We start from the raw sequence: 22,079 nt of genomic DNA, 5'->3' as shown, positions 1-22,079 counted from the left end.
TGACGGAACAATGACTGGATCGTTCAGTTTAAAACTCAAATCGAAAAAAGGTCAATTCATTGTCAAAGACCTTAACGAGAATACGACGCTCGGGGAGCTGAAGCGGAAAATAGCCACTGCCACCGCAATCCAGCCACCTCAGCTCCACGTCCTGGTAGGCTATCCGCCCAAGCCCCTGGACCTCTCGCAGCAGCAGGAGCAGCGCGACCTCAAGACCGTCGGTATCAACAGTGGAGAAACCTTGATTGTGGAAGAGAAGGCCGCTCCAGCAGCCGCACCATCTGCCTTTGCCACCCTGGAGGACGACGAGGCGCTGGCGCGCCGTCTTCAGGCCGAAGAGGATGCTCAACAGCAAGAACTGGAGGCAGTAGCCGCAGGCGGCAATGCCTCGCAAATGCAGCTCCCAATAGCACCCACGGAAAGCGGGCCGAACGGCGACTTCAACGGCATCTTATTGAAGAAGGTGGTGCCGGCGGATAACTCATGCCTGTTCACCAGCATTCGATTCGTGCTCAACGGCAAGGTGGACAACGAGGGCAGTGAAATGATGCGTCACATCATAGCCCAAGAGGTGGCCGCCAATCCGCAGGAGTACAACGATGCCGTGCTGGGCAAGTCCAATGCAGAGTACTGCTCGTGGATCCAGAAGGCTGACTCGTGGGGCGGCGCCATTGAGGTGGCCATTCTGTCCAACTATTACGGCATCGAGATCGACGTCGTAGACATCCAGAATGCGATCATTAACCGCTTCGGCGAGGACAAGAACTTTGGACTGCGTGTCTTCCTGCTGTTCGACGGCATCCACTACGACCCGCTGTACATGGAAACGGCCCAAAGCGCCGCACCCGCCACCATCTTTCCCGTAGAAGAGATGGGCGTATACCAACAAGCCGAGCAGCTGGCTAACGAGGCCAAGTCGTCGCGCCAGTATACTAACGTGGACAAGTTTACGGTGCGCTGCATGCAGTGCGACGTCAGGCTGGTGGGGCAGGCACAGGCCCAGGAGCACGCCCAGGCCACGGGCCACAGCAGGTTCGGGGAGATTTAATACGTCCTGATCGTCGGCACCGTCTACATTGTGGCTTTCATGCTGTTTGCCTACTACCTGCTCACCACCTAGCCACAGTCGCACTGATACACTGACTCACCGTTGCCCAGTTGCAGTGCGCGGAGATCCCGAGCCCGCAGTAGCTAAATTTTACTACCTCCACATTCACGCCTCCAAAACTCATTGATTATTTTGCGCCAGTCGCCTGAATTCATAGTCTCTTTATCCTTATCCCCTTTTCGGATCGTAATAAAGCATGCACATTCATCTACACTAGAGTGGAAATGAATTTTCACTGCCACGTGGAAAGCTGAGAGTCCTGAGAATGCTAGGAAGCCCAGGGCGGGGTCATCGCAGCCGGATTCTGCAGATAGGACATCACCACAGCGCTAACGCTCAGCATGAAGGAGGAGAGCACTTGCTTGGCGTCGTCGCTGGCTCGGGAGCTGGCGAAACTAATGCAGGAACAGTAAAGCGCAAACCAGGCACACCACTTGAGCTAAGGAAGAAACAGTTGGAGATTAGATATGCATACATAAGTCATAAAGCAGGTGGATTCCATACCTTCATCATCAGGCCGCACATTGAGAAAATCATGCCCAGAATGTTCATGTAATCCGGCATCATGTCCTCGTTGGCGCCGCCACTCTGCCCCTGATTCTTGGGCGCCTTGTAGCGGTTGATCTTCTCCTTGCGGCGGGGGTCCACGGTGATGCTCATGTTTAATTTATTTAATTTTCACTAATTTAAGCTAAAACCAGGTCAGATTGACTACGAGGAATGACTTTGTGTGCGTTTCGTTGTGAATATATGTCTTTATTTGTGTGAATGACACCATGAAAAAGGTGGCAACCTCGTCCAGCAGATGGTTTCGTATTTACATCGCGGCTTGCACGTTTGAATTGGTTTTTTTTTAATTACATAAAAATCACATAAAGTTGCAGCAGATTAAATGGCACTGCGGTTGATTAGCCGCTCCTTGGCCACGCATATGCGTGGCATGCAATTAAACGCCACCAGAAATGGACTTAAGGAATATAACTTTAGCAACGTCTTGGTGTCTTCTGCTTGGACTTGCGGACCAAATCGCATGCTGCATGTGCGGATTACGGACCAAGAAGCCGGTTTGCAGACCAAACGGCAAGCAAACAGAAGTCACAATCCGTTTCAAGAAGAGGAGGAACTTCCATTGGATGCACCAAAACAGCACAACAAACGGAGAAAAGAAAAACAGCCAAAGGAGAAGGCCAACGAGAAAGTTCTGAACTTTGGTGATCCGGACACTTTCGGCGATGCCAAGGTTAACGAGAGTCAAGTCGAAGATCCTGGAGATGTGGAGGAGGAGGCTTATATAAGCAGACCCACGAGGCAGTCAAAGAAGCTGCAGGCCGTGGAATACGCTCGCCAGATTAAGGATCACCTGAAAGCAAACCGGCTAAATGATGCCATCGCCGTGCTGGAGCAGCGGATGTTGCGCGAGGATCGTGCCAAGCCGGACAAGTACATATACAACCTACTGATCAGCGGTTGCGCCAAGGCCGGGTACACCCGCAAGGCCTTTGCTCTGTATACGAAGATGCGGCAGCGGGGCCTTCAAGTGACTGGCGGCACCTACACCTCTCTTTTCAACGCCTGCGCCAATGCTCCCTCCCTCAGCGATGGCCTGGCCAAGGCTCAGATCGTCAGGGAGAACATGCTGGAAAAGGGATATGAGCCTAACGTAAAGAACTACAATGCTATGATCAAGGCCTACGGTAGATGCGGGGATATCGACACTGCCTATCTTCTCGCGGACGAAATGAATGAGCGGAAGCTTGAGATGAATGCCGAGACGTTCAACTTCCTGTTGCAGGCCTGCGCCAGCCACGCGGAGCACGGTTTCAGGCACGCTCTCCTCACCTGGCACAAAATGCTGCAGAGTGGGATCAGACCGGACTACTACAGCTTTACTACAATGCTCAGATGTGTGAGGGACTGCAGCTTTGGAGACTTGGAAGCGATGCGGGAGGTCCTCGATCAGATTGCTCCTTCAGCAACTAGACAGCAGCCGGCTCTTCGCTTGGACAGTGGCAATAAAGATAATCTGCCCACTATATCTTCAAGTTCCTCATCGCTTCCTGCCCAAATAGAGATGGTCACGACATCAAGCGATCTGGAAATGCCAAATCTCCTCCTGCCGCGACCTCATCTGGGCAGTTTGGTGGCCTTTGAGGAGGTGTCTCGCCCACATGAGCGGTTTCTACTCCTCGGCGGTCTGACAGGCTTTCTGGACCTCATGAAAGAGCATAAAGTCACGCCAGATATTGAGACATTCACCACCATGCTGGAGGTTATCCCTCCTACCAACACCGCAGAGAAGCAGCTGCTCACTTTCGTCCGCAAGATCGGGCTAAAGGCGGACATCGACTTCTTCAATATACTGATCAAAAAGAGATCCATGCGCTTCGATTACGAGAGTGCTCGCGAGGTGCTAGCCATGATTCGGACAGCGGGTCTGCATCCAGATATTGTCACCTACGGAGTCCTCGCTCTGGGCTGCCGCACGCAGGAGGAAGCCAGAGAGCTGCTGCAGCAAATGCAGGTGGCAGGCATCAAGATGAATATGCCCATCTTGGGCGCCATGCTGCGGCAGGGCTGCGCCAATAAAGCCTTTGGCTACATCAACGAGATCATGCAGTTGAGTCTGGAGGAGGGACTTAAACCCAATGAGCCATTTTTGCGTCATCTGCACAACTTTCACAGGGGATGTGCCAGGGCCATTGACGCCAGGGTAAGGCATTAGCGAGAATATATATCGACACGTCCTGTACTAATGGTAATCTTATACAGCATCCCACGACTAAGACTGCCGCCTTTAAAAAGGGACACTCGAAATTCTGTGATAAGTACCGCCTGTATTATGAGGAACTCGGCCTCACCGGTCTCAAGTTGGAGGATGCTATTACCAAGATGAAGGAGCGCCCATATGCAAGGTACAAGGAAGAACCCGTTGAGGGAAAAGAACCACTCAAACATGAGCTGATCAAACGCAAGACAAAGCTGCGGAAGTACATCAAGAAAATCAAGATAGACGAACTGCAGGATGATCCACCCAGAGAGACCTTCAAGAGGATAGAATAGGTTTAACAGTGCAACAGGCCCATTAAAGTTTATTATTTGTTAGCCAATCATTGTGCGCTTGCGTCCCCGGGCTCTTACCTCCTCAAATTTGGACAGCACTGCCTCCTCGTCTTTGCCGCACTCCTTGCGATACGCGGCCAAGATGTGTTCAAATAGATAGGGCTGCTCGCTGTGGGTGCTAAGCAGCGCGCGCTCCAGAACGTACAGATCGACGCCCTTGTCCTCAGTGGCCTGGTTGTAGTGGCTCAGTCCGAAATCAATAAGGATAACGTCGTAGTCGCAGGCCTTCGGGTTGATGAGTAGGTTCGAGGTGGTCAGGTCGCCGTGTATGATGTGATTTGAGTGCATCTTGCCGACGATAGAACCAATTCGCGAGCAAAGCTCCAGCAGCGCCAGTTTCGCTTCCTCCTCCGAGTTAGCCCCCACTGTCCGTTGTATAAATAGCTTTGCTGTTGTCGCCTTGTCAAAGTATTCCATGTATAGCTTGTGGGTGTTGAGGTCAGAGTGAAGGATCTTTGGGGCCAGGATGCCGGCAGCCAGACAACGGCTGGCCGCCTTGGCTTCGGCCTTCATTCGCTGCCGCGTGATCTGCGTGTCCAGTTCGGGATGACGATACTTCTTTACAAACCGCTCCTTAATCAGGCAGGACTCGCCCTTAAAATCACCCAGATATAGGCGCCCCTCGGCGCCTTGTTTGAGGATTTCCATAGACATTCTTTAGATTTTACTTTAAACGAGTCGTCCGCCGGCGTTCTTTTTTGAAGAAAGATTGGCAGCCCCGAAAAGGTGCTTAGTTTATGGGGACTATGGTATTCACTGCGAAACGCATGCACACAGCTGACAGCTGTTTGCTGTTTTGATGTTTGCTCCGATTGCGCCAATCTCCGTGTGAATCATCAACAGGAAAAACCACCACAGCTCAGCAGCTCCGAGAGTCAGAAATTAAGGCTCTAAGCTAGCACTAAATTCCAAAATGTTCAACAATTTGTTCGGCAAGAAGCCCACCGTAAAGGAGCAGCAGCGCGAGAATGATCGCTCGCTGCGCAAGGCCACCCGCGACATTGAACGCGAACGGAGGAAGCTAGAGGATGAGGAACGCAAGCTGGAGGCTGAAATCCGACGCAATGCCGCCGCCGGAAACAACGACGCCTGTCGCATCCTGGCCAAGCAGCTGGTGGAGATCCGGAAGCAGAAGTCTCGCACATACGCAGCCTCCGGAAAGATCCAGTCCATCGGCTACCAAAATAAGAACATGGGCGCCAACATCGCACTGAGCGAGGCCATGGGCAGCACGGCCAAGACGATGGCTGACATGAATAAGGTGATGCGGCCGGAGGCAATCGGTGAGACAGTGCGACAGTTCCAGGCGGCGAACATGAAGATGGAGATGACCGATGAGATGATCAACGACACTCTGGACGACATGCTTAACGAGTCGGGAGATGAGGAGGAGTCCAACGCCGTGGTTAACAAGGTGCTGGATGAGATTGGCATTGAGATTTCCGGCAAAATGTCCAGCATCCCGGCCACAGGCACCGCAGACTTCGAGACGAGCGGCAAGCGTACCGAAAAGGACATCGCCGACCAGCTGGCCAAGCTGCGCTCCTCCTAGTCGTTAGTCCCACTGAATTGTCATTGTATTTTTTGATCACTGTGAACACTGCTGTTATCCATAGCCCGTAAGGAAATATATTTATGTACATCGCTTAGAGACGCGCAGTCATTCCACCGCCGGCCACGATGGCTTCACCCGTGATGTAGCCCGCATCCTCAGAGACCAGAAATGAGACCACTCCAGCCATCTCCTCACTAGTACCGAGGCGGCCCATGGGAATCTTGCTCAGCGCCGCCTCATTTGCCGACTCATTTTCGTACAGCGCTTTGGAGAACTTTGTTTTGATCACACCGGGAGCCAGGCAGTTGACCCGAATGCCCTCGGGCGCCAGATCCTTGGCGGCCGCCTTGGTCAGGCCGATCAGGGCTGTTTTGCTCACCGAGTATGCTCCCAGTAGCTGCAACGATAAGAGGATTGCGATAAGCTTCCGGACATTTGACCCTTCGATAAGCATTGCGAGAAGAGACTAACCTCAAAGGCATCGTAGCCTGCGATGGAGGAGACAAAGACGATACTGGAACCTTTCTCCTGGCGCAGCAGGGGCAACGCCTCCTTGGCCAGCAGGTAGGAGCTCTTCACGTTCACATCGAAGATCTTGTCCCAGACCTTCTCATCGCACTCGAGCACTCCACCTACGGCGGGATTGGTGGCAGCGTTGCTAACAAGGATGTTGAGCTTTCCAAACTTGCTGATGGTCTCTTCGAAGAGCTGCTTGCGATCCTGGGGCTCGCTCACGTGACACTTGAGTCCATGGACATTTAGGTTTAGCTTCCGCAGCTCCGCCAGTGCGTTGTCCACATTTTTCTGTTTTCGGCTGCTGATGACCACGGCGGCTCCGTCCTCGGCCAACCGCTTGGCGATGGCAAAGCCAATCCTGGAACAGGATTCTGTTGGTTACTAAGGAAAACATGATTGGACATTGGGGCAATGTCATACCCATCTGTGGAGGCAGTGACCACGGCAACTTTCCCTGCTAAGCGCTTCATCGGACCAACGTGCGAACTTTGACTGGTGCTGGACAAGCGCTTATGGCACTGATTAGGGCCAACAAGTTTCTGGCTGTGAATGTTGTTGTTTTGATCAAGATTCCGGCCCGAACTTTGACCACTTCCAGTCACAGCGGCTGCTCTGAATTGGATCTTGGGCGCCCTGACCACCAGTTGCTTGCCCAGATGTAGCATTTTCCAAAGCGATTAAAATCTTTTTTTGAAGGATTCGTTGCCTAACAATTGATTTTCCCAATTGGATTTGACTGCGGCTTAGAGATCTCCAATTTGTTTACAACTGGAATAGCTTCTTCTTCCTGTCCGCGGTTTGCCATTCGCAGAAAGCTTTAAGTTGGCGCCAGTTTTAAAAATGCTAAAAGTGGAACTCTAGCGATTGATTACTTTGAAGTTAATAAAAAAAACTAACTAAGAGTTATTTATAAATGTATAAATAGAAATACAAATAAATATACTCAATTATATTACTTATTGCTGTTACCATTTAACCGCAACAACAACTCATCGAAAGCACTTTGAAATGAAAATCTCCAAACAGTCAGATAAACGCTCCAATTTCGTAATAACATAAACAAAGATAAATAAGTATGACAAACAAATCGCAAACAGAGCGGGGTTCTCTACATAATGGAGAACTTCGTGCCCAAAACATATACATATGTATGTGCATATATAGATTCGCCAAAAAGTGCAAATTGACAAGCGGACAGAGGAGCCATTATACAGCGTCGACTCTGGCTCCACTCCAGTCGCAGTCGTCGGCGGAAGCAGTCTGGTGTCACTTCTCCAACACGGTTCGTCTCAGGTTCTCCAATTCCCCGATTCTCCGGCTCTCCGTTTCCGTCCGGCACGCGCTAACCGCTTTTCGTTTCGGTTTTTCATTTAACTTTTCGCAGCCCTCGCGTCGGCAAGGCATGTGATACGGAAAAAGCCCTTATGATAGTGCTAACTAAACTCTCGACTAACTAAACATAAGTTACATAAAAATAAACCCGATAAAATATAACCCAAGAGATGAGTAGCGACCAGGCCAAAGAGATTGAGGCTGTGCCCCCATCGCTGCAGGACTTCAAGGCTCCTGTCCTGCCGGACAACAAGCTGGTGCTCTTCTTCCATCCGTACAACTTCTACTCACAAAAAGTTAGTAGCAGCCGCTAGCTCTCTCTAATCATGTGATCTTCGAGCAAATTATTTTCCATATCCGAATCTCAATCAACCAATGCCGCGAAATTACTAAATTAATCATCATCGTAATTCGGACTCGTCATGGTTTTGTTTTTTTTGTATTTGATGTAATGACTGGAGTGGGATGCCCCGCTTGGAAGGTTTCCACCCGCGCTCCCTAGCGGATGCAATGGAGCATGACTTGGTCTCGGAGTAGCATGTAGTTGGGAGGAAGTGTAGCGGAGCTCTCTAGATTTCGGACTACACTCTAAAAGTCTAGACTTTGGGCTTATGACAGCATAGGATAGATTTACACACTGTTTACTCGGCTGCTGCTGCAGGTGCTAATGAGTTGAATTGAGCGGGAGAGCACAGAAGATAAGCGAAAAAGTAAACAAAGCGCAGAATTTAGTATATTATTTGATCAAAAAACATTTAGGTAGAATTAAATAAAAACAAATAATTATATAAGAGAATAGAGAGAAAAGGATTCTAAAGATATTACCTAAATTAACAGAAATGTAACCATTCTAAGACTCTTAACTAAATGAGTCGAATGCATTGATAGTGCCTGCCTGCATTTCGTGAAATTTTTAAATATTTTTCAATTAATTTCAAATTCCTGGACTAAAGCCAAATATATAAATTTCGCATATATGTACATATATGTATTAATCGACGAAGACATAAATAGGAAATTAAGACAAGAAAGGAACTATTCGAATTCTTTGAATCAATATTTACCCAGATTACCCAGCGTTATTTTTAATTCGGAAAGCTTTTCCATGTTAGTTTTTATTATATTCTTAAATCTGCATACTCAATTTAAAATTAAATTTTTTTTTGTCCATTTTTGAAAATTTTAACGATGTAACCCCTTTTATATATTCCTGCTATTTTTTATAAATTTATGTTTTTACCGGACATGGCTAGAACAACTCTTCTGTTGATGCTGATCAAGAGTATATATGATGTATAGGGTCAGAAATTACTTCTTTACAGCTTTAGAAGCTTCTGACTAAAATTATAATACCCTACAACCCTACCCACTGAAACTTTTTTTTTAAATCATAAAATCCATATTTCCCATTTCCAAATACAGGTTCTTCTTGTCCTATATGAGAAGAAGATCGACTTTTTCCCATACGTTGTGGATTTGTGCAATGGAGAGCAGTATTCCAGTTGGTTCCTGAACCTTAATCCCAAAGGCGATGTGCCAGTACTTCAGGATGGAGCCTTTATCGTTCCCAATTCTACGCACATCATCAACTACGTGGAAAGCAAGTTCCGCGGAGGTAACTAGCATCTATAAATCTGTGCTTACAACAAGCTGTTTAACAATCTGAGATTTTTAGCTAAGCACCCGGCGCTGAAGCCTGCACAAAACTCCAAGGACTACGACCAGATGTTGCTCTATGAGCAGGCGGTGGGTCGTCTACCAGTAGGAGCGCTCAGTCTGGGTTCCTTCATCCACGATGACCTTAAACTGGTGCCCAAAGCGCCCTTCATAGGACCTGTGCGCCAGTCCTGCCTGAGTAGGTTACCTCTTTTAGTCCTCTAACCATAGTCACGGATAAACTTTAATATGTTGCCTTTAATCTTTTAGAGAACAACGAAAAGGTTCTGGACTTACTGCGCCGTTCCGTAGAAGAGCTGGCATCTAACAAGGCTGCTCTGAAGAACAAGCTGGACATCCAAGTGCGCCGTCGGGATCTGGTCTCGTCCCGCGAGGATTTCCAACGCGTTCTGGATGCTGTGCGCCACTTCCTACTTTACGTAGAGCAGGAACTGTCAGCAAAAGCTCCCCGCAGCGAGTGGCTGACCGGAGACGAGCTTACCCTGGCAGATATCTCGCTGGGACTGCTCCTGCACCGGCTGTACCAATTGGGCTTCGAGAATCACTACTGGGCCTTCGGCAAGCTGCCCCAGGTTGAGGCCTACTTCCTGCGCTTCCGGCAGCGCGAGTCCTACCACCGCCTGCAGCCAAGCAACTTTGCCATTTTGCGCGAGATGTGGATGCGGACGCCGGGCAACTACAAGCTGGGAGCGGGCGCCGGCTTCCTCGGTATGGCCATGTTCGCAGCCTTCGCCCACAAGTGAGCGGAGGAGGATCGGGACACTAGACTTTGTTAACAAATCCTTTTACTGTTAAAGTTGGGCACATATAAACACACGAACATAAGAACGCTTAAAGCTACGCGCTGCCGATGAAGGATGCTGGGTCCCGGATCCTGAGATCAGATCCTGGGGTATGATGGTAAGGAGAAGGAGGAGGATGAGGAGCAGAACGCGAACCAGTGCCAGCCTCGAGCTGCTTAGTAATATCATTGTTTCATCATTTCATCGTCGCTGAATATACAAAAAATTTGGTAAAAATTCCAATCCGTCACCTTATACTTGTCAATTCCTGCTATGCTTGATGGCTGTGTCTGCCGAGCTGTTCCAAGGACTCTGCTCAGCTGTCCAGCTGCTGCTGGTCCCTTTCCCGCTTCTGCTGCTCGGCTTGCAGCTGATTGGCGGCTGCGCTGGCCGCCTTCGCGTTCGTGAACAGCGGCATGCCCATAAAAGTCGGTATCTGCTGGTCCCTCGGCAAACTCGTCGTTGACGCCGCCTTGCCGTTGAGGTTCGTTCTGGGGCTGGCCCCGGCACTGGTGGCTCCGGATGCCGTAGATAAATGCGAGGGTCGCTTGAAGGGGAACGTGGGCATCTCGCGCTGGTAGCTGAAGCTGCCATTGCCAGGCGCCTCCGGCAGCAAGCCGGGAGTCGGATACCAGAAGCGGTAGGTGAAGTACCAGGTGAGGATCGCAATAATGCCGCTAATCACCTTCTCGATCATGCGGTGGTAGTACAGCATTGTGCCCACTAGCATGATGTCCCACAGCAGCTGCAGTGCCGCCATACCGATGAACAGGGTCCGGATGATCGGCGTCAGGCGCTTGTACAGGAACTGCAGGCTGCGCATTTGCTCGTCGTTCAGGGTACGCAGCGGATTCGTGCCCGAAGATTCGGAGGAGCTGCGGTTGTGCAACTCGTTTCGGATATGCTCCTTAATCGTCTCCCAGCGGATGATGGGGCGTGCTTCCTCAATGAGCACCAGGCTCGAGTGGATAAGGATGAAGGCGTGACCGGATATATCGAAGCCCTGCCACAAATGACCGGCCTTCAGGCAGCTGGACTTGCTCTGGTAACCTGCAACATTAGGGCTGATTAATAAATTGTTTCTATACTAGATGTACTCGACTTACCCTTAGTGGTGCAGCGACCGTAGGAGGTCTCAACAATGTTAAAGAGCTTTGTCCAGAAGAACCAGAAGAAGGTGGCAATGACGATGCGCGGAAAATGGTGGCGCAGCATCTTCTTATGATCACCGCAGGTAATCGTATATGCAGACAGCACCAGGAAGGGCACAGCGAAGAGCAGAGTCCAACCCCAGCCCACCTTCACGAAGTACATGTTGAAGAGGTTGTCTGATCGCGCAAAGTAGGTCTTTGGGAAAGGCACAAAGTCCCCGATCACGGAGATCACAAAGAGACTGCCTAGATACAGGGCCACCTTGAGGTCCGTGTTGAAGAATATGGTCTTCTTGCACAGATGGATCACGCCCATGACCAGGATCTCTCGTATGCTGGTGGGCGCCGCGGTTGGTCTCGTGCCGCGCGCTTCGGCCCGTGTGATATCAGGGCCCCCGGGTCTGAAGTTCATGTTTGAGCCGGATGGGGAGCTGGGATTGGAGCCAAGATTGGGCCGTAGGGGTCGCCGCTTGGTGGCCATCTCGCTTTGTGCCAAAAATAAAGAAGGCCAGATGGAAACTGCGTTGTTGCGATGCCGTTTTTGGTTATGCTGCGGCGGCCGAAAGTGAAAGCGGAAGAATTGTACGTGTCAAAGTTCGTCGAAGGGTTTCCACACTTTACCTGAGCTGCACCTGTCTGACACTGCTACCATTCCTTTGGCCGACACTCACGGCTGATTTTTCCGGGGATTCGATGAACCCCTTCTTTGTTCCCGACGGTGATTTTGTACTTTTTATTATGGCCAAAATTTACGTGTTGCGCCCAGTAAAAAATAGAACAGCTGCTGCACGGGCTGAAAGCGCTACCCAGAGAATGGCACTTGCACTACACCTGCTGCGCAGTGAATGGCCCCTCGATCAGCTGTTCAAATTTAGTTTTTAGCTTACATAGCTTTAATTGCCGGTTGGACGACGTCAATTAGGCGCAGCGGCATGTACAACTCGGCCAAGCAGCTGCAGCGCGTGCTGACGGCGCGGGAGATCCGAAAGACGTTCCTCGACCATTTCACCGTCAACCATGGCCACAAATTCGTTCGCTCCAGCCCGGTGGTGCCCTTCTGCGATCCCACGGTGGCGTTTGTCAACGCGGGCATGAATCAGGTGAGGTAACAGACAATCTGAGGCTATTGTTCTCCTCTTATCCAACTACTCTCTGTTCCAGTTCAAGTCCGTGTTCCTCGGCACGGCAGCGGCTCCCCACAAGCGGGTGGTCAACTCACAGAAATGCGTCCGGGTGGGCGGCAAGCACAACGATCTGTCCGTGGTGGGCACAGATGGCTACCATCACACCTTCTTCGAGATGCTGGGCAACTGGTCCTTCGGGGACTACTTTAAGGTGGGAGCACAACTCGAGTTTCTGTTAGCTTTAAATAACTTTCTTCTGGTGTTTTACAGCGGGAGGCATGTGCCATGGCACTGGAGCTACTCCGCGGTCCCTACAACATCGACCCAGCCCGCTTGTATGTAACCTACTTTGCCGGTGACAAGGTGCTAGGCATCCCTGCTGACTTGGAGTGCTTCGAGATCTGGAGGAGTTTGGGGTACAATTGTTATATAATCAAAGGAGCGTTACGTTTGTTACATTTGAAGTTTATGTCCTTGCAGCTTTCCCGCCTCGCGTATCCTTCCCTTTGGCTGCACAGACAACTTCTGGGAGATGGGCACCACCGGGCCGTGTGGTCCCTGCACAGAAATCCACATCGATCATCGTCCGGATCTTGGCAGTGTGGAACAGCGCGCAAAGCTGGTAAATGCAGGCCGCTCCGATCTCACTGAGCTATGGAATCTCGTCTTCATACAGTACAATCGGTAAGGAGGGATGTCATCATTAATTCCATGACAAAATCATATTAATTTCATTTTCCAGCCTGGCGGACGGATCAATCACAGAGCTACCCGCTCATCACGTGGACACTGGCATGGGCTTCGAACGTTTGACCGCTTTACTGCAGAACAAGACTTCCAACTATGATACAGACTTGTTCACGCCAATCTTCGACAGCATACAGCAGGTGGCAAAGGCACCGGCTTACGGCGGAAGTTTCTCGGCCGGAGCATCGGTAGATACCAGCTACAGAATTCTGGCGGACCACGCACGCATGGTTACCGCGTGTCTGGCCGATGGAATGCTTCCCGATCAGAAGTATGTTTAGTATTCGCACCTTTTCCCAGCTAATACCTGTCCCATTTTAGCCAAAAGCTGCGTCGTGTGCTGAGAAAGGCTCTAAATATCTCCGATCATGTCTTCGGTCATGAGAAGCTGTTGACCCAACTAGTTCCTATAGTCGTGGAGACGCTGGGCGAGGCCTATCCAGCGATGTCTTCCCGCCAGCAGGCAGTCGTCGATCTTATCAACCACGAGCAGGAGGTGTACAACAACCTGCGCGAAAGTTCTTCCAAAGCGTTTGCCGAGGTACTCACAGAGTTTCCCAACCTAGACGATATTGATCTTATGGAATGTCCAGGCTTTGTGCCTGCCTACCGGGAGTTCCAGGTTCAGCGCAGCCGATTTCCAAATAACACCATACCGGGTGACTTTCTCTACAAGCTGAGTGACACCTATGGTCTCACGGAAGAGAGCTTTCTCAAGCTGGCCGAGCTAGAGAACATGAACTGTGATCTGGAGCGCTACAGAGCGGAGGTTTCTCTGGCCAAGATCAAGGCCAAAGGCGGCCAGCGAGAAAACGGAGAAGCACTCTGCGATCTAGCCAGCGATCAACGAATTGCAGAGGCCCAGGCGAAGCTAACGAAGCGTCTGACAGCCACCGATAACAGTCACAAGTATGTCTACACCTTCGACAAGGAAAGTGATTCCTACAGGATACCGCCGCTGAGGAGTCGCGTAGTGGGAATGCTTCTCAACGATGCGGAGGTGTCACGCACCCAAGCCAGTCGTCTCCAAGAGCCCTCCACCGACATTATTTCCATTGTCACTGCCTCCAGTAACTTCTACTACGAGTCTGGGGGACAGCAATCCGACGAAGGAAAGATCATTGTACAAAATAAGCTGCGACCAGAGCAGCCTCACCTGCTCAATGTGATCTGCGTGAAGCATCTCAACGACTGCGTAGTTCACATGTGCAGGTTACCTTCCTCCCCCTCAAGCGATACCTTCGAGCTGGCCATCGGAGACGAAGTGGAGCTACAGGTGGACGCTGAGCAGAGGCAACTCAACACATGCCATCACACAGGTGAGTCACAGCAGAGATTTTCTTTTGAAAATTAAATTAATCTAACAATTTCGTAGCTACTCATCTGCTGAACGCTGCCATCCGCTCTCTCTTCAACAAGGTCACCTACCAGGTGTCTAGTTCGGTGACCAGCGATCAGTGCAAGCTCGAGGTCGGACTCCTGGGCAAGCGCATCCAAAAGAGCGATGTCCAGCTCATCGAGGATCTGATCAAGTGAGTTAATAGCCCGTTCATTCCTTTCTTTAATGATAACCACAATAACCTCAACTGCAGCCGCATAATTTGCTCCGCGACGCCTGTTCGGGTGGAACTATTGAGTGCCGCCCAAGTGCTGCAACAAAATGACATTACTATGGTGCCCGGCGAGGTGTATCCGGAGCAGGGCTTGCGTCTAGTCAACGTAGAAAGCCCTGAACTGCAACTCAGCTCCAAGGAGCTGTGCTGCGGCACTCACGCCACCAACACAATGGAACTCTCCTGCTTCTGCATCGTCAATCTCAAGCAAACTAATCGGGCGCGCTTCGCCTTCACCGCTGTGGCTGGCCAGGCGGCGGAGAATGTGTGTTAACGCCCCAAAAGAAAGTAGTTTCTGGATCTAAATCCTATTATTTATTTTCCCTAGGTTCTCAAAACCGCTGCCCTGCTGCGACATCGAGTGGATTTGCTTGAGAAGCAGTTTCAGACCGACAAGCTTACCAACGCCACAGAGGCGGAACTGCAGACCATCCGTCACAATATGCTGCACACCGACATCAAGCTGCCATACGCCTTCAAGATGGACACACTGGAGCGTCTCAATGAGATGCTCAAGAGAATCAAGGACTCTTCGCGCACAACTTTAAAGTAAGTGCCAAATCTTGCCAAGTTTCATAGTTTTACATCAAGTGAACTCTATAATAGGGAATTCGTCGAAGTGGAAATGCGCAACCTGCTGCAGGAGAAGCCTGTCGAAAGTCACCCTTTCATTTTGCACTACATCACCAGCTCGGCCCTCGTAGAAGAAATTCCGCTGCAGCGGGCCACCAAACTCTGTCCGGATCGGCCTATCCTGGTGGTCAGCATGTGTGACAGTGTGGTCAAGGCACGCTGCTGCGTACCAGCCAGCTGCATCGGTGACCAATTCAATGCATCCACCTGGCTGCAGTCTTTCGCGAACACGTTCGGTGGTCAAGTCTCTGCGCCCAAGGGTCAGGATCCTCGGACCGTGTGCAACATGAAGGCCCGGAGAGTCAGCAATCTGTTCGAGGAGCAGCTGGACCAGGCACTGGCCCAGGCGAACGCTTTCGCCAAACTTTATCTATAGGTTATTTCTAGTTGTGATCATCGCCCTCCAAAAAATGTGAGAGCTTAGAGCTTGGCCCTTTAATGTTTTCTATTGTGAATATAACGCGGAAACTGTTTAATCACTGATCACCACGAGCTCATCATATTCATCCTCATCCTCCTGCTGCTGTTCCACTTCCTCCTCTTCTTCGTGTTCGTTCTTCTGAATCAACAGACTGGAGTTCATCAGCTCCTCGAAGGCATCTGTATTGTCAGAGCTTTGATTGAAAAAGAAGCTCACACTAGCCAAAGGCTTCACTGGACTTGGAATCCTTGCGCTGAGGCGATGCTTTAGCTTGAATCGCTCCACTGGCGTCCTAGCTGGCTCGATGAGGTGTGAGGCCTTTCTAGCATTTCCGTTTACCAATCGATCAAAGCTGTCATCCAGAGATAACCGTTTGCTATGCGGAGGCGGTTGCTCCATTTGAGAAAGTTCTCTCTTATTTTGCGACTCCTCGTCGTCGCCAAGGCTCATCTGGGCCAGCCGCAAACTCAAATCTGCCGCCATCGGTTCGTAGTGCAACTGGTGTCCTTGGTGCTGCGTCAACAACTCTGGCCTCGTCTTGGGATTGGTTATGATGCCATTGACAATGTCGGACAGGTCAAATTCGGCCGCATCGCAGTCACTTTCCAGATCGGAGGGCAAGCACTTGGTGATGGGAGTGGAGCATTGCTGGCGCTCCTGTAAAGCTGAACTCTTGAAGGGAGTATTGCCACCTTCCTTGCCACGACTCAGGAATTGCTGCAACAAGGGTTGACCTGGTTCGGTTGTAGATTTTTTCTTTCGGACAACTCGCTTTGGTTTCGGCTTCGGTCCTTGTTCCGTCTCATTCTCCTTATCATCTTCTTGTGGAGCAGTTTTTTTCTTTCTCGTTGTTTTCTTGGCAGGCTTCTCCTTGGACTTGAGGAAGGCAGCCACCAAGTCCGGATAGGCCTGCTCCATCATATCCAACGGTTCGATGGTGTAGAACAGCTCCTCGATTCCTTTCGGATGCTCCAGCTCAAACTCGGATAGCTGTTCGTCGGGTATAAGACCCTTAAAACTCCCGCTAGGATCGTGCCATTGCAGCTCCAGGCTGGCCACGCCCTTGACGGTGCGCTTTTTAATGATTTCTAGCGGCTCAATAAGAGCCTTCTCCCGCGTCGATTGCTGCACCTGCCAACGCGTTAGAATGGGGAAGAACTTTTGGAAGCAGTAGATTTCCGGCCATTGCAGAAGATGCCCAATTTGCTTGATGAACTTGACGAGATTTGGTTGCCGCCAGTTGAGGTTGATGTTTGGGATGGTGGCCGGCTCGCTGAGGAACTCAGCAATGATCTCTTCGTTGGGAAATTCGGGAGCTAACAAGGCCTTCCGGCGCAAGGCAAGTTCTGCCTTTATGGACAAACGCTGTTCTCTGCGGAGATGTATGGTTTAAATAGAAGAATACCGTCTTAGGGTATGGCTTACTTCCAAAGGCTTTCATCGCAACCTCGATGGGTTCGACACACACTGCAGCCGCTCCTGGTGTGGCTCTGGGTCTTCCCTAAGTGCCCGCAGTTGCTGCACACAGACTTGTCGTCCACACGAATCTCGAGGGCATTGTATTTGTTGGTCTCCTGCCGCCAGTTTCGCAACCTAAAACGGGGATAATGTTGTGAACCAGCTAAGGCAGACACTTGACGTACGTACCTGTCCAGAATCTCAGTCTCTTTGTACTTGTTGAAGAGCTTCAAGACGCCATCCTTGCCAATGCCACCAATGCCGTCGGGGCAGTAATCACATCCGCAGAGCAAAGCCATTACAATAATTTTATGCTGACCAAAGTCCATACGGGCTGTGATCTCCCTCATATCGTAGATGTCCACAGCACCTCCGGCTGCTGCCTGAGCTCCTTGGGTGGACACCGAGAAGTTGCGATAGACCCGAACGGCTCCATAAGCAAAGCAATCCGAGTCCTGGCTAATGACGCCGTCAACTAACTTAAGGGAAATCGATTTAGAGAGGTAATATTAAAAGAAATGTTCATCCAACTCACCCCATGCTTGTTGAGAAAGGCGCAGTAAGCCTCCGCTTCGCCAGGTCCTTGGACGCACTGGATTCCCATTGAAAGCAGCAGTGTTTCGCACTGTTTGAGGACATGATTGAACCTGGTGCGGCCCTTGTCACCCTTCGGAGCTTGGGAGCTTCCTGCGGTAGCTTCCTTGGGCTTAACGCCTCGAAATTGGAGCTCATTCCGCTTGGCAATAACCTGGCTCTTGAGCTTTGGAGCAACTCCCTCTAAAACGAAGACGGGCGTGACCTTTTCCCAAATCAGATAGCAGGTGCGAAAGAACAGGTTTCTGTAAGGTTTACAAATTATTTGAAACTAAATAATAATAAGTATTTTAAGTGGAATCAAACTCACTTTAAGTGGTGCCGCGGATGCACAAAGTAATCCACAACGTTAAGGGACTCGCACACCCAGCCGGCCAAGTCGATGGCCACCTTCTTGCCCCGCAGCTCATTGATGGGCTTGCGTTCGGCGTGGGGCGTAAGGACAGTCCACAGTTCCTTGACACCCATAAAAATAAACAAAAAATTAAAATAAAAGCGCGATAAATTTGCGAAAGTATTTCAAACAGCTGCTTCCTCTTCCCGTCACGGCCATTCACAACGAAACGCATACCGATAGTTGCCTTTGTTTTGACAGTAGGACTAGCACGCCTGCGAATGGCCAGTGGTCAGCATTCTTCCTCTTCCACATCGACGTGTCAAACGAAAGAAAGTCCAAAAAATATAAGTTTTCTGCCTGTTTTTGAAATAATCGCAGAGCCCGATAAAATTCAGAGGCTGCCAATAGTTCATACGCCACAGCACCCACACACACCACCAGCAAGATGGTTCTCGCGGATTTGGGGCGGAAGATAACCACCGCGCTGCACTCGCTCAGCAAGGCGACGGTCATCAACGAGGAGGCGCTTAATGCGATGCTGAAAGAGATTTGCGCCGCCCTCCTGGAGGCGGACGTGAACATCCGGCTGGTGAAGCAGCTGCGCGAGAACGTACGCGCCGTGATTGACTTCGATGAGATGGCCGGTGGTCTGAACAAGCGCCGCATGATCCAGTCTGCCGTCTTCAAGGAGCTCGTCAAACTGGTGGATCCCGGGGTGAAGCCCTACCAGCCCATCAAGGGCAAGGCGAACGTGATTATGTTCGTGGGCCTGCAGGGCTCCGGAAAGACAACCACGTGCACCAAGCTAGCCTATCACTACCAGAAGCGCAACTGGAAGTCGTGCCTCGTGTGCGCGGATACCTTCCGTGCCGGCGCCTACGACCAGATCAAGCAAAACGCCACCAAGGCGCGCATCCCCTTCTACGGCAGCTACACGGAAATCGACCCAGTGGTCATTGCCCAGGAGGGCGTCGACATGTTCAAGCGCGAGGGCTTCGAGATGATCATCGTGGACACATCCGGGCGGCACAAGCAAGAGGAGTCGCTGTTCGAGGAAATGTTGGCGGTGTCGAATGCCGTCAGTCCCGACAACATTATATTCGTGATGGACGCCACCATTGGACAGGCTTGTGAGGCCCAGGCAAAGGCCTTCAAGGACAAGGTAGACATCGGTTCCGTCATCATCACCAAGCTGGACGGCCATGCCAAGGGTGGAGGTGCCTTGTCGGCCGTGGCAGCCACTCAGTCGCCAATAATCTTCATCGGTACTGGCGAGCACATCGATGACCTGGAGCCCTTCAAGACGAAACCCTTTGTGAGCAAGTTGCTAGGCATGGGTGACATAGAGGGTCTGATGGATAAGGTGAGTTGACGGTGAACAATTTCCCATTTTTAACTTTCTTGGTTCGCAGGTCAATGAGCTAAAGCTGGACGGCAACGAGGAACTCCTCGAGAAGATCAAGCACGGACACTTTACCATCCGTGACATGTACGAACAGTTCCAGAACATTATGAAGATGGGCCCCTTTTCGCAGATCATGAACATGATACCCGGCTTCTCGCAAGATTTCATGACCAAAGGCGGGGAACAGGAGTCGATGGCAAGGATCAAACGCATGATGACCATGATGGACAGCATGTCAGACAACGAACTGGACAACAGAGACGGAGCGAAACTGTTTAGCAAGCAGCCCAACCGCAGCATTCGCGTGGCCCAAGGTGCTGGCGTCCTGGAGCGCGAAGTTAAGGAGCTGATTGCCCACTACACCAAGTTCGCAGCGGTGGTCAAGAAGATGGGCGGCGTCAAGGGCCTGTTCAAGCAGGGCGACATGACCAAGAACGTGAATCCCAACCAGATGGCTAAGCTCAACCAGCAGATGGCTAAGATGATCGATCCACGGATGCTGCAGCAGATGGGCGGCGTAGGTGGACTCCAGAACATGATGCGACAGCTGCAACAAGGTGCGGCGGGCGGACTAGGCGGCCTGGGGAACCTGATGGGCGGCTTTGGCGGCAAGTGAGCCTGATGACGGTGTGGCGTGTAAATTTAACGATTTTTATATATGATTTTGTTTCCGCGTAGTTCGTAATTTGTTAGCCATTGTTTCCATTTTGTCCAAGGCCACAAAAATTGATATCGGATGTGTGGGACCGAATATAGCATATAAATAGCCTATGTGCAAACGTGCAAACAGTTAACAAATTCGGTTTTGTACGGCTCCAGCAGCCACAGTGTCAGTTTTTATAGCTTAAACAGTTTTCTGTACACGAACTAATGGAAGTTGCATATGCCTATAAAAAATCCCGGAATGGCAGTTGAACTAGATATAAACAATAAATAAATATTAATTGAAATTGGCATAAGATCTGCTTTTTGCAATTTTAAATGGGATAACAAGGTGGTCGTGCTTTTCGATACATATTGTCAGTGTATCGGTTAATACAACTAAAGAATATTATAACACCTGCCAATCTATTATTAGTTTTTTTATAAATATAATACTTTTTTTTAAATATAAAGATATAAATTGGTTCGTTTTACCAGTCACAGGTCGCCAGCTGATATTGACAACAGCGCCTCATCTCCCTCTCTCGCTCACTCCGCCATCCATCATAGCTGAGCGACCTCTCCCGGTGGCCGCTGGAAATTTGTTCTATGTTAATTTACACTCTCCTCGTCGGATGAGAGCAGATCTGTGAATTTATTTTACTTCCCACATGGGAATTCTACTCTGGAAAGGCCTGTAATGAATAAGCAGAAGCACCTAATCCAATCAAACTGCTTTGTCAAATTCGGGTACTTATTACCGACCGTTTCACTGCTTTATCAAATTGAGTTTTCTTTTTCCGACGAGAATTCTTCTCCATGTATCTGTTGACGTGTACGTGTAAGACGTAAAATGTTAATGGGGCTGTTAAATTCCAGGGGCAAATTTCAGCAGTGCAAAAACGAAAACGAAAGGGAAAACATGTACTCGCATCGAGATCGGTGAAAATATAGTGAAACGCGGAAAAACTACGGCGGAAAAACAGTGGCAAAGTGCTAGTGATGTAAAAGTGAAGTTAAAACTGTTATTAAAATGAGGGCACAGCCTTAAACAGCCCCAAATCAGAAGCCGGTCATTTCTTCACTTAGCACCGATCAGTGCCGTTTGTTTTGGCCAGTTCCTTTTGTTGTTTTTTATTTTTGTGGAGAAAATGCGTGAGGGTGCGCCATACCGTCAAGTAATTAGGTATTATTTAGCGAAAAACACACTTCATAACTCGCTATTGGGATCTGCAGCAACAACAGTTCAAGCGGGTGAGTGAGACAAAAGATTTTCCATTTTTCTTTTATCCTCGCAATTCTTTGCCTTCGCGCGCGCATTTTTTTTCGATGGCCGTTCTCGGCCTGGAAAGTAGAACCTGAGAGCGAGAGAGCCACTTGACCCTTACTTGTGGTTGTCAATTTTGACATTTGGAAAGTTGGAAAACAAACTGCCTTTGTTTACCTTTTTTTCTTTTTGGCAGTGGCTTTGTTTACCTTCTTTTAAGCCAAAATAGCATTAATTTTGATTCGGAAAGCTTTTCTGTGCAAGTCTTTATAGCACTAACAAATCTGCATACTGGTTTTGTTGATGCTGTTATACGTTTCTGACTAAAATTATAAAAACCAGCAAAAAGGTATAAAAACAAACAATTTTTCCGAAAAATCATAGTTTAAAAAAACTCATAACTAAGCCAAAAAATCATTAATTTTAATTCGGAAAGCGGTTCTATGCTAGTTTTTAGCAGATTAACAAAGCTGCATACTCAGTTTTCAAATTTAAAAAATTCAATTTTTTGCCAAATTTTGGCAATTTTAATGATGTAACCCCTTATAAAATTTTCAATTTTCGGAAAAATGTGAAAAATTTATTTTTCGACCGGAC

The 22,079-nt window shown here is 49.6% G+C and overlaps 11 protein-coding genes and 1 long non-coding RNA gene across 15 annotated transcripts in view; 7 read left to right on the top strand and 5 right to left on the bottom strand.

The window, feature by feature from the left end:
- Nucleotides 1-10: 10 nt before the first annotated feature.
- Yod1 (Yod1 deubiquitinase) lies at nt 11-1,326 on the top strand. Its single transcript, XM_020959017.2, has one exon. It carries the CDS (start codon nt 11-13, stop codon nt 1,046-1,048), a length of 1,038 nt encoding a protein of 345 aa, XP_020814676.2. The 3' UTR covers nt 1,049-1,326.
- Nucleotides 1,236-2,705, bottom strand: LOC110189055 (protein Asterix). Its single transcript, XM_020959022.2, has 2 exons — nt 1,613-2,705; nt 1,236-1,547 (listed from the first exon to the last, which is right to left on the bottom strand). Exons 1-2 carry the CDS (start codon nt 1,766-1,768, stop codon nt 1,377-1,379), a joined length of 327 nt encoding a protein of 108 aa, XP_020814681.1. The 5' UTR covers nt 1,769-2,705; the 3' UTR covers nt 1,236-1,376.
- LOC110189049 (pentatricopeptide repeat-containing protein 1, mitochondrial) lies at nt 1,885-5,877 on the top strand. Its single transcript, XM_020959016.2, has 2 exons — nt 1,885-3,818; nt 3,878-5,877. Exons 1-2 carry the CDS (start codon nt 2,001-2,003, stop codon nt 4,166-4,168), a joined length of 2,109 nt encoding a protein of 702 aa, XP_020814675.2. The 5' UTR covers nt 1,885-2,000; the 3' UTR covers nt 4,169-5,877.
- Nucleotides 4,170-4,882, bottom strand: Tcs5 (TP53 regulating kinase). The gene has a single exon (XM_020959019.2). It carries the CDS (start codon nt 4,880-4,882, stop codon nt 4,208-4,210), a length of 675 nt encoding a protein of 224 aa, XP_020814678.2. The 3' UTR covers nt 4,170-4,207.
- Nucleotides 5,142-5,877, top strand: CHMP2B (Charged multivesicular body protein 2b). Its single transcript, XM_020959020.2, has one exon. It carries the CDS (start codon nt 5,142-5,144, stop codon nt 5,778-5,780), a length of 639 nt encoding a protein of 212 aa, XP_020814679.2. The 3' UTR covers nt 5,781-5,877.
- On the bottom strand, nt 5,835-10,179 carry Dhrs4 (Dehydrogenase/reductase 4). The gene is made up of 4 exons (XM_020959018.2): nt 9,585-10,179; nt 6,720-7,142; nt 6,255-6,657; nt 5,835-6,180 (listed from the first exon to the last, which is right to left on the bottom strand). Exons 2-4 carry the CDS (start codon nt 6,962-6,964, stop codon nt 5,875-5,877), a joined length of 954 nt encoding a protein of 317 aa, XP_020814677.2. The 5' UTR covers nt 6,965-7,142; nt 9,585-10,179; the 3' UTR covers nt 5,835-5,874.
- On the top strand, nt 7,403-10,333 carry Gdap1 (ganglioside induced differentiation associated protein 1). 2 transcript variants are annotated; one of them, XM_020959083.2, is made up of 5 exons: nt 7,403-7,927; nt 9,054-9,246; nt 9,307-9,486; nt 9,558-10,016; nt 10,106-10,333. In XM_020959083.2, the coding sequence occupies exons 1-5, from the start codon at nt 7,802-7,804 to the stop codon at nt 10,117-10,119; spliced, it is 972 nt and encodes a 323-aa protein (XP_020814742.1). In that variant the 5' UTR covers nt 7,403-7,801; the 3' UTR covers nt 10,120-10,333. The 2 variants fall into 2 exon arrangements, with proteins under 2 accessions (XP_020814742.1, XP_020814741.1); XM_020959082.2 differs by having other exon boundaries at nt 9,558-10,144.
- Nucleotides 10,077-12,094, bottom strand: Fitm (acyl-coenzyme A diphosphatase Fitm). Its single transcript, XM_020959081.2, has 3 exons — nt 11,863-12,094; nt 11,197-11,791; nt 10,077-11,140 (listed from the first exon to the last, which is right to left on the bottom strand). The coding sequence occupies exons 2-3, from the start codon at nt 11,720-11,722 to the stop codon at nt 10,407-10,409; spliced, it is 1,260 nt and encodes a 419-aa protein (XP_020814740.2). The 5' UTR covers nt 11,723-11,791; nt 11,863-12,094; the 3' UTR covers nt 10,077-10,406.
- Nucleotides 12,073-15,841, top strand: AlaRS-m (alanine--tRNA ligase, mitochondrial). Its single transcript, XM_020959078.2, has 10 exons — nt 12,073-12,341; nt 12,403-12,576; nt 12,636-12,781; nt 12,846-13,049; nt 13,108-13,383; nt 13,434-14,431; nt 14,488-14,644; nt 14,705-14,990; nt 15,054-15,274; nt 15,332-15,841. The coding sequence occupies exons 1-10, from the start codon at nt 12,174-12,176 to the stop codon at nt 15,732-15,734; spliced, it is 3,033 nt and encodes a 1,010-aa protein (XP_020814737.2). The 5' UTR covers nt 12,073-12,173; the 3' UTR covers nt 15,735-15,841.
- Gen (XPG-like endonuclease) lies at nt 15,779-18,543 on the bottom strand. Of its 3 annotated transcripts, XM_086833992.1 has the most exons (6): nt 18,403-18,543; nt 18,142-18,287; nt 17,773-18,076; nt 17,427-17,712; nt 17,205-17,372; nt 15,779-17,151 (listed from the first exon to the last, which is right to left on the bottom strand). In XM_086833992.1, the coding sequence occupies exons 4-6, from the start codon at nt 17,585-17,587 to the stop codon at nt 15,831-15,833; spliced, it is 1,650 nt and encodes a 549-aa protein (XP_086690118.1). In that variant the 5' UTR covers nt 17,588-17,712; nt 17,773-18,076; nt 18,142-18,287; nt 18,403-18,543; the 3' UTR covers nt 15,779-15,830. The 3 variants fall into 3 exon arrangements, with proteins under 3 accessions (XP_086690118.1, XP_086690117.1, XP_020814739.2); XM_086833991.1 differs by lacking the exon at nt 18,403-18,543 and having other exon boundaries at nt 18,142-18,395; XM_020959080.2 differs by lacking the exon at nt 18,403-18,543 and having other exon boundaries at nt 17,427-17,716; nt 18,142-18,394.
- Nucleotides 18,453-20,529, top strand: Srp54k (signal recognition particle 54k). Its single transcript, XM_020959013.2, has 2 exons — nt 18,453-19,531; nt 19,581-20,529. The coding sequence occupies exons 1-2, from the start codon at nt 18,614-18,616 to the stop codon at nt 20,187-20,189; spliced, it is 1,527 nt and encodes a 508-aa protein (XP_020814672.1). The 5' UTR covers nt 18,453-18,613; the 3' UTR covers nt 20,190-20,529.
- Nucleotides 20,530-20,886: 357 nt separating this feature from the next.
- The window catches only part of LOC147643472 (uncharacterized), a 50,293-nt gene continuing 49,100 nt past the window's right edge, over nt 20,887-22,079 (top strand). The window contains exon 1 of the long non-coding RNA XR_015271960.1: nt 20,887-21,469. This is a non-coding gene — a long non-coding RNA (uncharacterized LOC147643472). The remainder of the gene's footprint in view (nt 21,470-22,079) is intronic.

Source organism: Drosophila serrata, unplaced genomic scaffold (assembly GCF_035046125.1).
Source record: "Drosophila serrata isolate PLE 108 unplaced genomic scaffold, ASM3504612v1 contig_272, whole genome shotgun sequence".
Lineage (NCBI taxonomy): Eukaryota > Metazoa > Arthropoda > Insecta > Diptera > Drosophilidae > Drosophila > Drosophila serrata.
This window is presented reverse-complemented; position numbering and strand designations above follow the sequence as displayed.

Coding starts and splice junctions, on each gene's coding strand:
- Yod1 (XM_020959017.2), top strand. CDS start 11: ATGACTGGATCGTTCAGTTTAAAACTCAAATCGAAAAAAGGTCAATTC.
- LOC110189055 (XM_020959022.2), bottom strand. CDS start 1,768: ATGAGCATCACCGTGGACCCCCGCCGCAAGGAGAAGATCAACCGCTAC. Junction 1,548..1,612: donor TGTGCGGCCTGATGATGAAG/GTATGGAATCCA, acceptor TTTCTTCCTTAG/CTCAAGTGGTGTGCCTGGTT.
- LOC110189049 (XM_020959016.2), top strand. CDS start 2,001: ATGGCACTGCGGTTGATTAGCCGCTCCTTGGCCACGCATATGCGTGGC. Junction 3,819..3,877: donor CCAGGGCCATTGACGCCAGG/GTAAGGCATTAG, acceptor AATCTTATACAG/CATCCCACGACTAAGACTGC.
- Tcs5 (XM_020959019.2), bottom strand. CDS start 4,882: ATGTCTATGGAAATCCTCAAACAAGGCGCCGAGGGGCGCCTATATCTG.
- CHMP2B (XM_020959020.2), top strand. CDS start 5,142: ATGTTCAACAATTTGTTCGGCAAGAAGCCCACCGTAAAGGAGCAGCAG.
- Dhrs4 (XM_020959018.2), bottom strand. CDS start 6,964: ATGCTACATCTGGGCAAGCAACTGGTGGTCAGGGCGCCCAAGATCCAA. Junction 6,658..6,719: donor GTCACTGCCTCCACAGATGG/GTATGACATTGC, acceptor ATCCTGTTCCAG/GATTGGCTTTGCCATCGCCA. Junction 6,181..6,254: donor CAGGCTACGATGCCTTTGAG/GTTAGTCTCTTC, acceptor TTATCGTTGCAG/CTACTGGGAGCATACTCGGT.
- Gdap1 (XM_020959082.2), top strand. CDS start 7,802: ATGAGTAGCGACCAGGCCAAAGAGATTGAGGCTGTGCCCCCATCGCTG. Junction 7,928..9,053: donor ACAACTTCTACTCACAAAAA/GTTAGTAGCAGC, acceptor TTCCAAATACAG/GTTCTTCTTGTCCTATATGA. Junction 9,487..9,557: donor TGTGCGCCAGTCCTGCCTGA/GTAGGTTACCTC, acceptor TTAATCTTTTAG/AGAACAACGAAAAGGTTCTG.
- Fitm (XM_020959081.2), bottom strand. CDS start 11,722: ATGGCCACCAAGCGGCGACCCCTACGGCCCAATCTTGGCTCCAATCCC. Junction 11,141..11,196: donor CGGTCGCTGCACCACTAAGG/GTAAGTCGAGTA, acceptor CTAATGTTGCAG/GTTACCAGAGCAAGTCCAGC.
- AlaRS-m (XM_020959078.2), top strand. CDS start 12,174: ATGTACAACTCGGCCAAGCAGCTGCAGCGCGTGCTGACGGCGCGGGAG. Junction 12,577..12,635: donor CCTTCGGGGACTACTTTAAG/GTGGGAGCACAA, acceptor GGTGTTTTACAG/CGGGAGGCATGTGCCATGGC. Junction 13,050..13,107: donor GTCTTCATACAGTACAATCG/GTAAGGAGGGAT, acceptor TTCATTTTCCAG/CCTGGCGGACGGATCAATCA.
- Gen (XM_020959080.2), bottom strand. CDS start 18,299: ATGGGTGTCAAGGAACTGTGGACTGTCCTTACGCCCCACGCCGAACGC. Junction 18,077..18,141: donor CATCCGCGGCACCACTTAAA/GTGAGTTTGATT, acceptor TAAACCTTACAG/AAACCTGTTCTTTCGCACCT. Junction 17,373..17,426: donor GAGACTGAGATTCTGGACAG/GTACGTACGTCA, acceptor TCCCCGTTTTAG/GTTGCGAAACTGGCGGCAGG.
- Srp54k (XM_020959013.2), top strand. CDS start 18,614: ATGGTTCTCGCGGATTTGGGGCGGAAGATAACCACCGCGCTGCACTCG. Junction 19,532..19,580: donor TAGAGGGTCTGATGGATAAG/GTGAGTTGACGG, acceptor CTTGGTTCGCAG/GTCAATGAGCTAAAGCTGGA.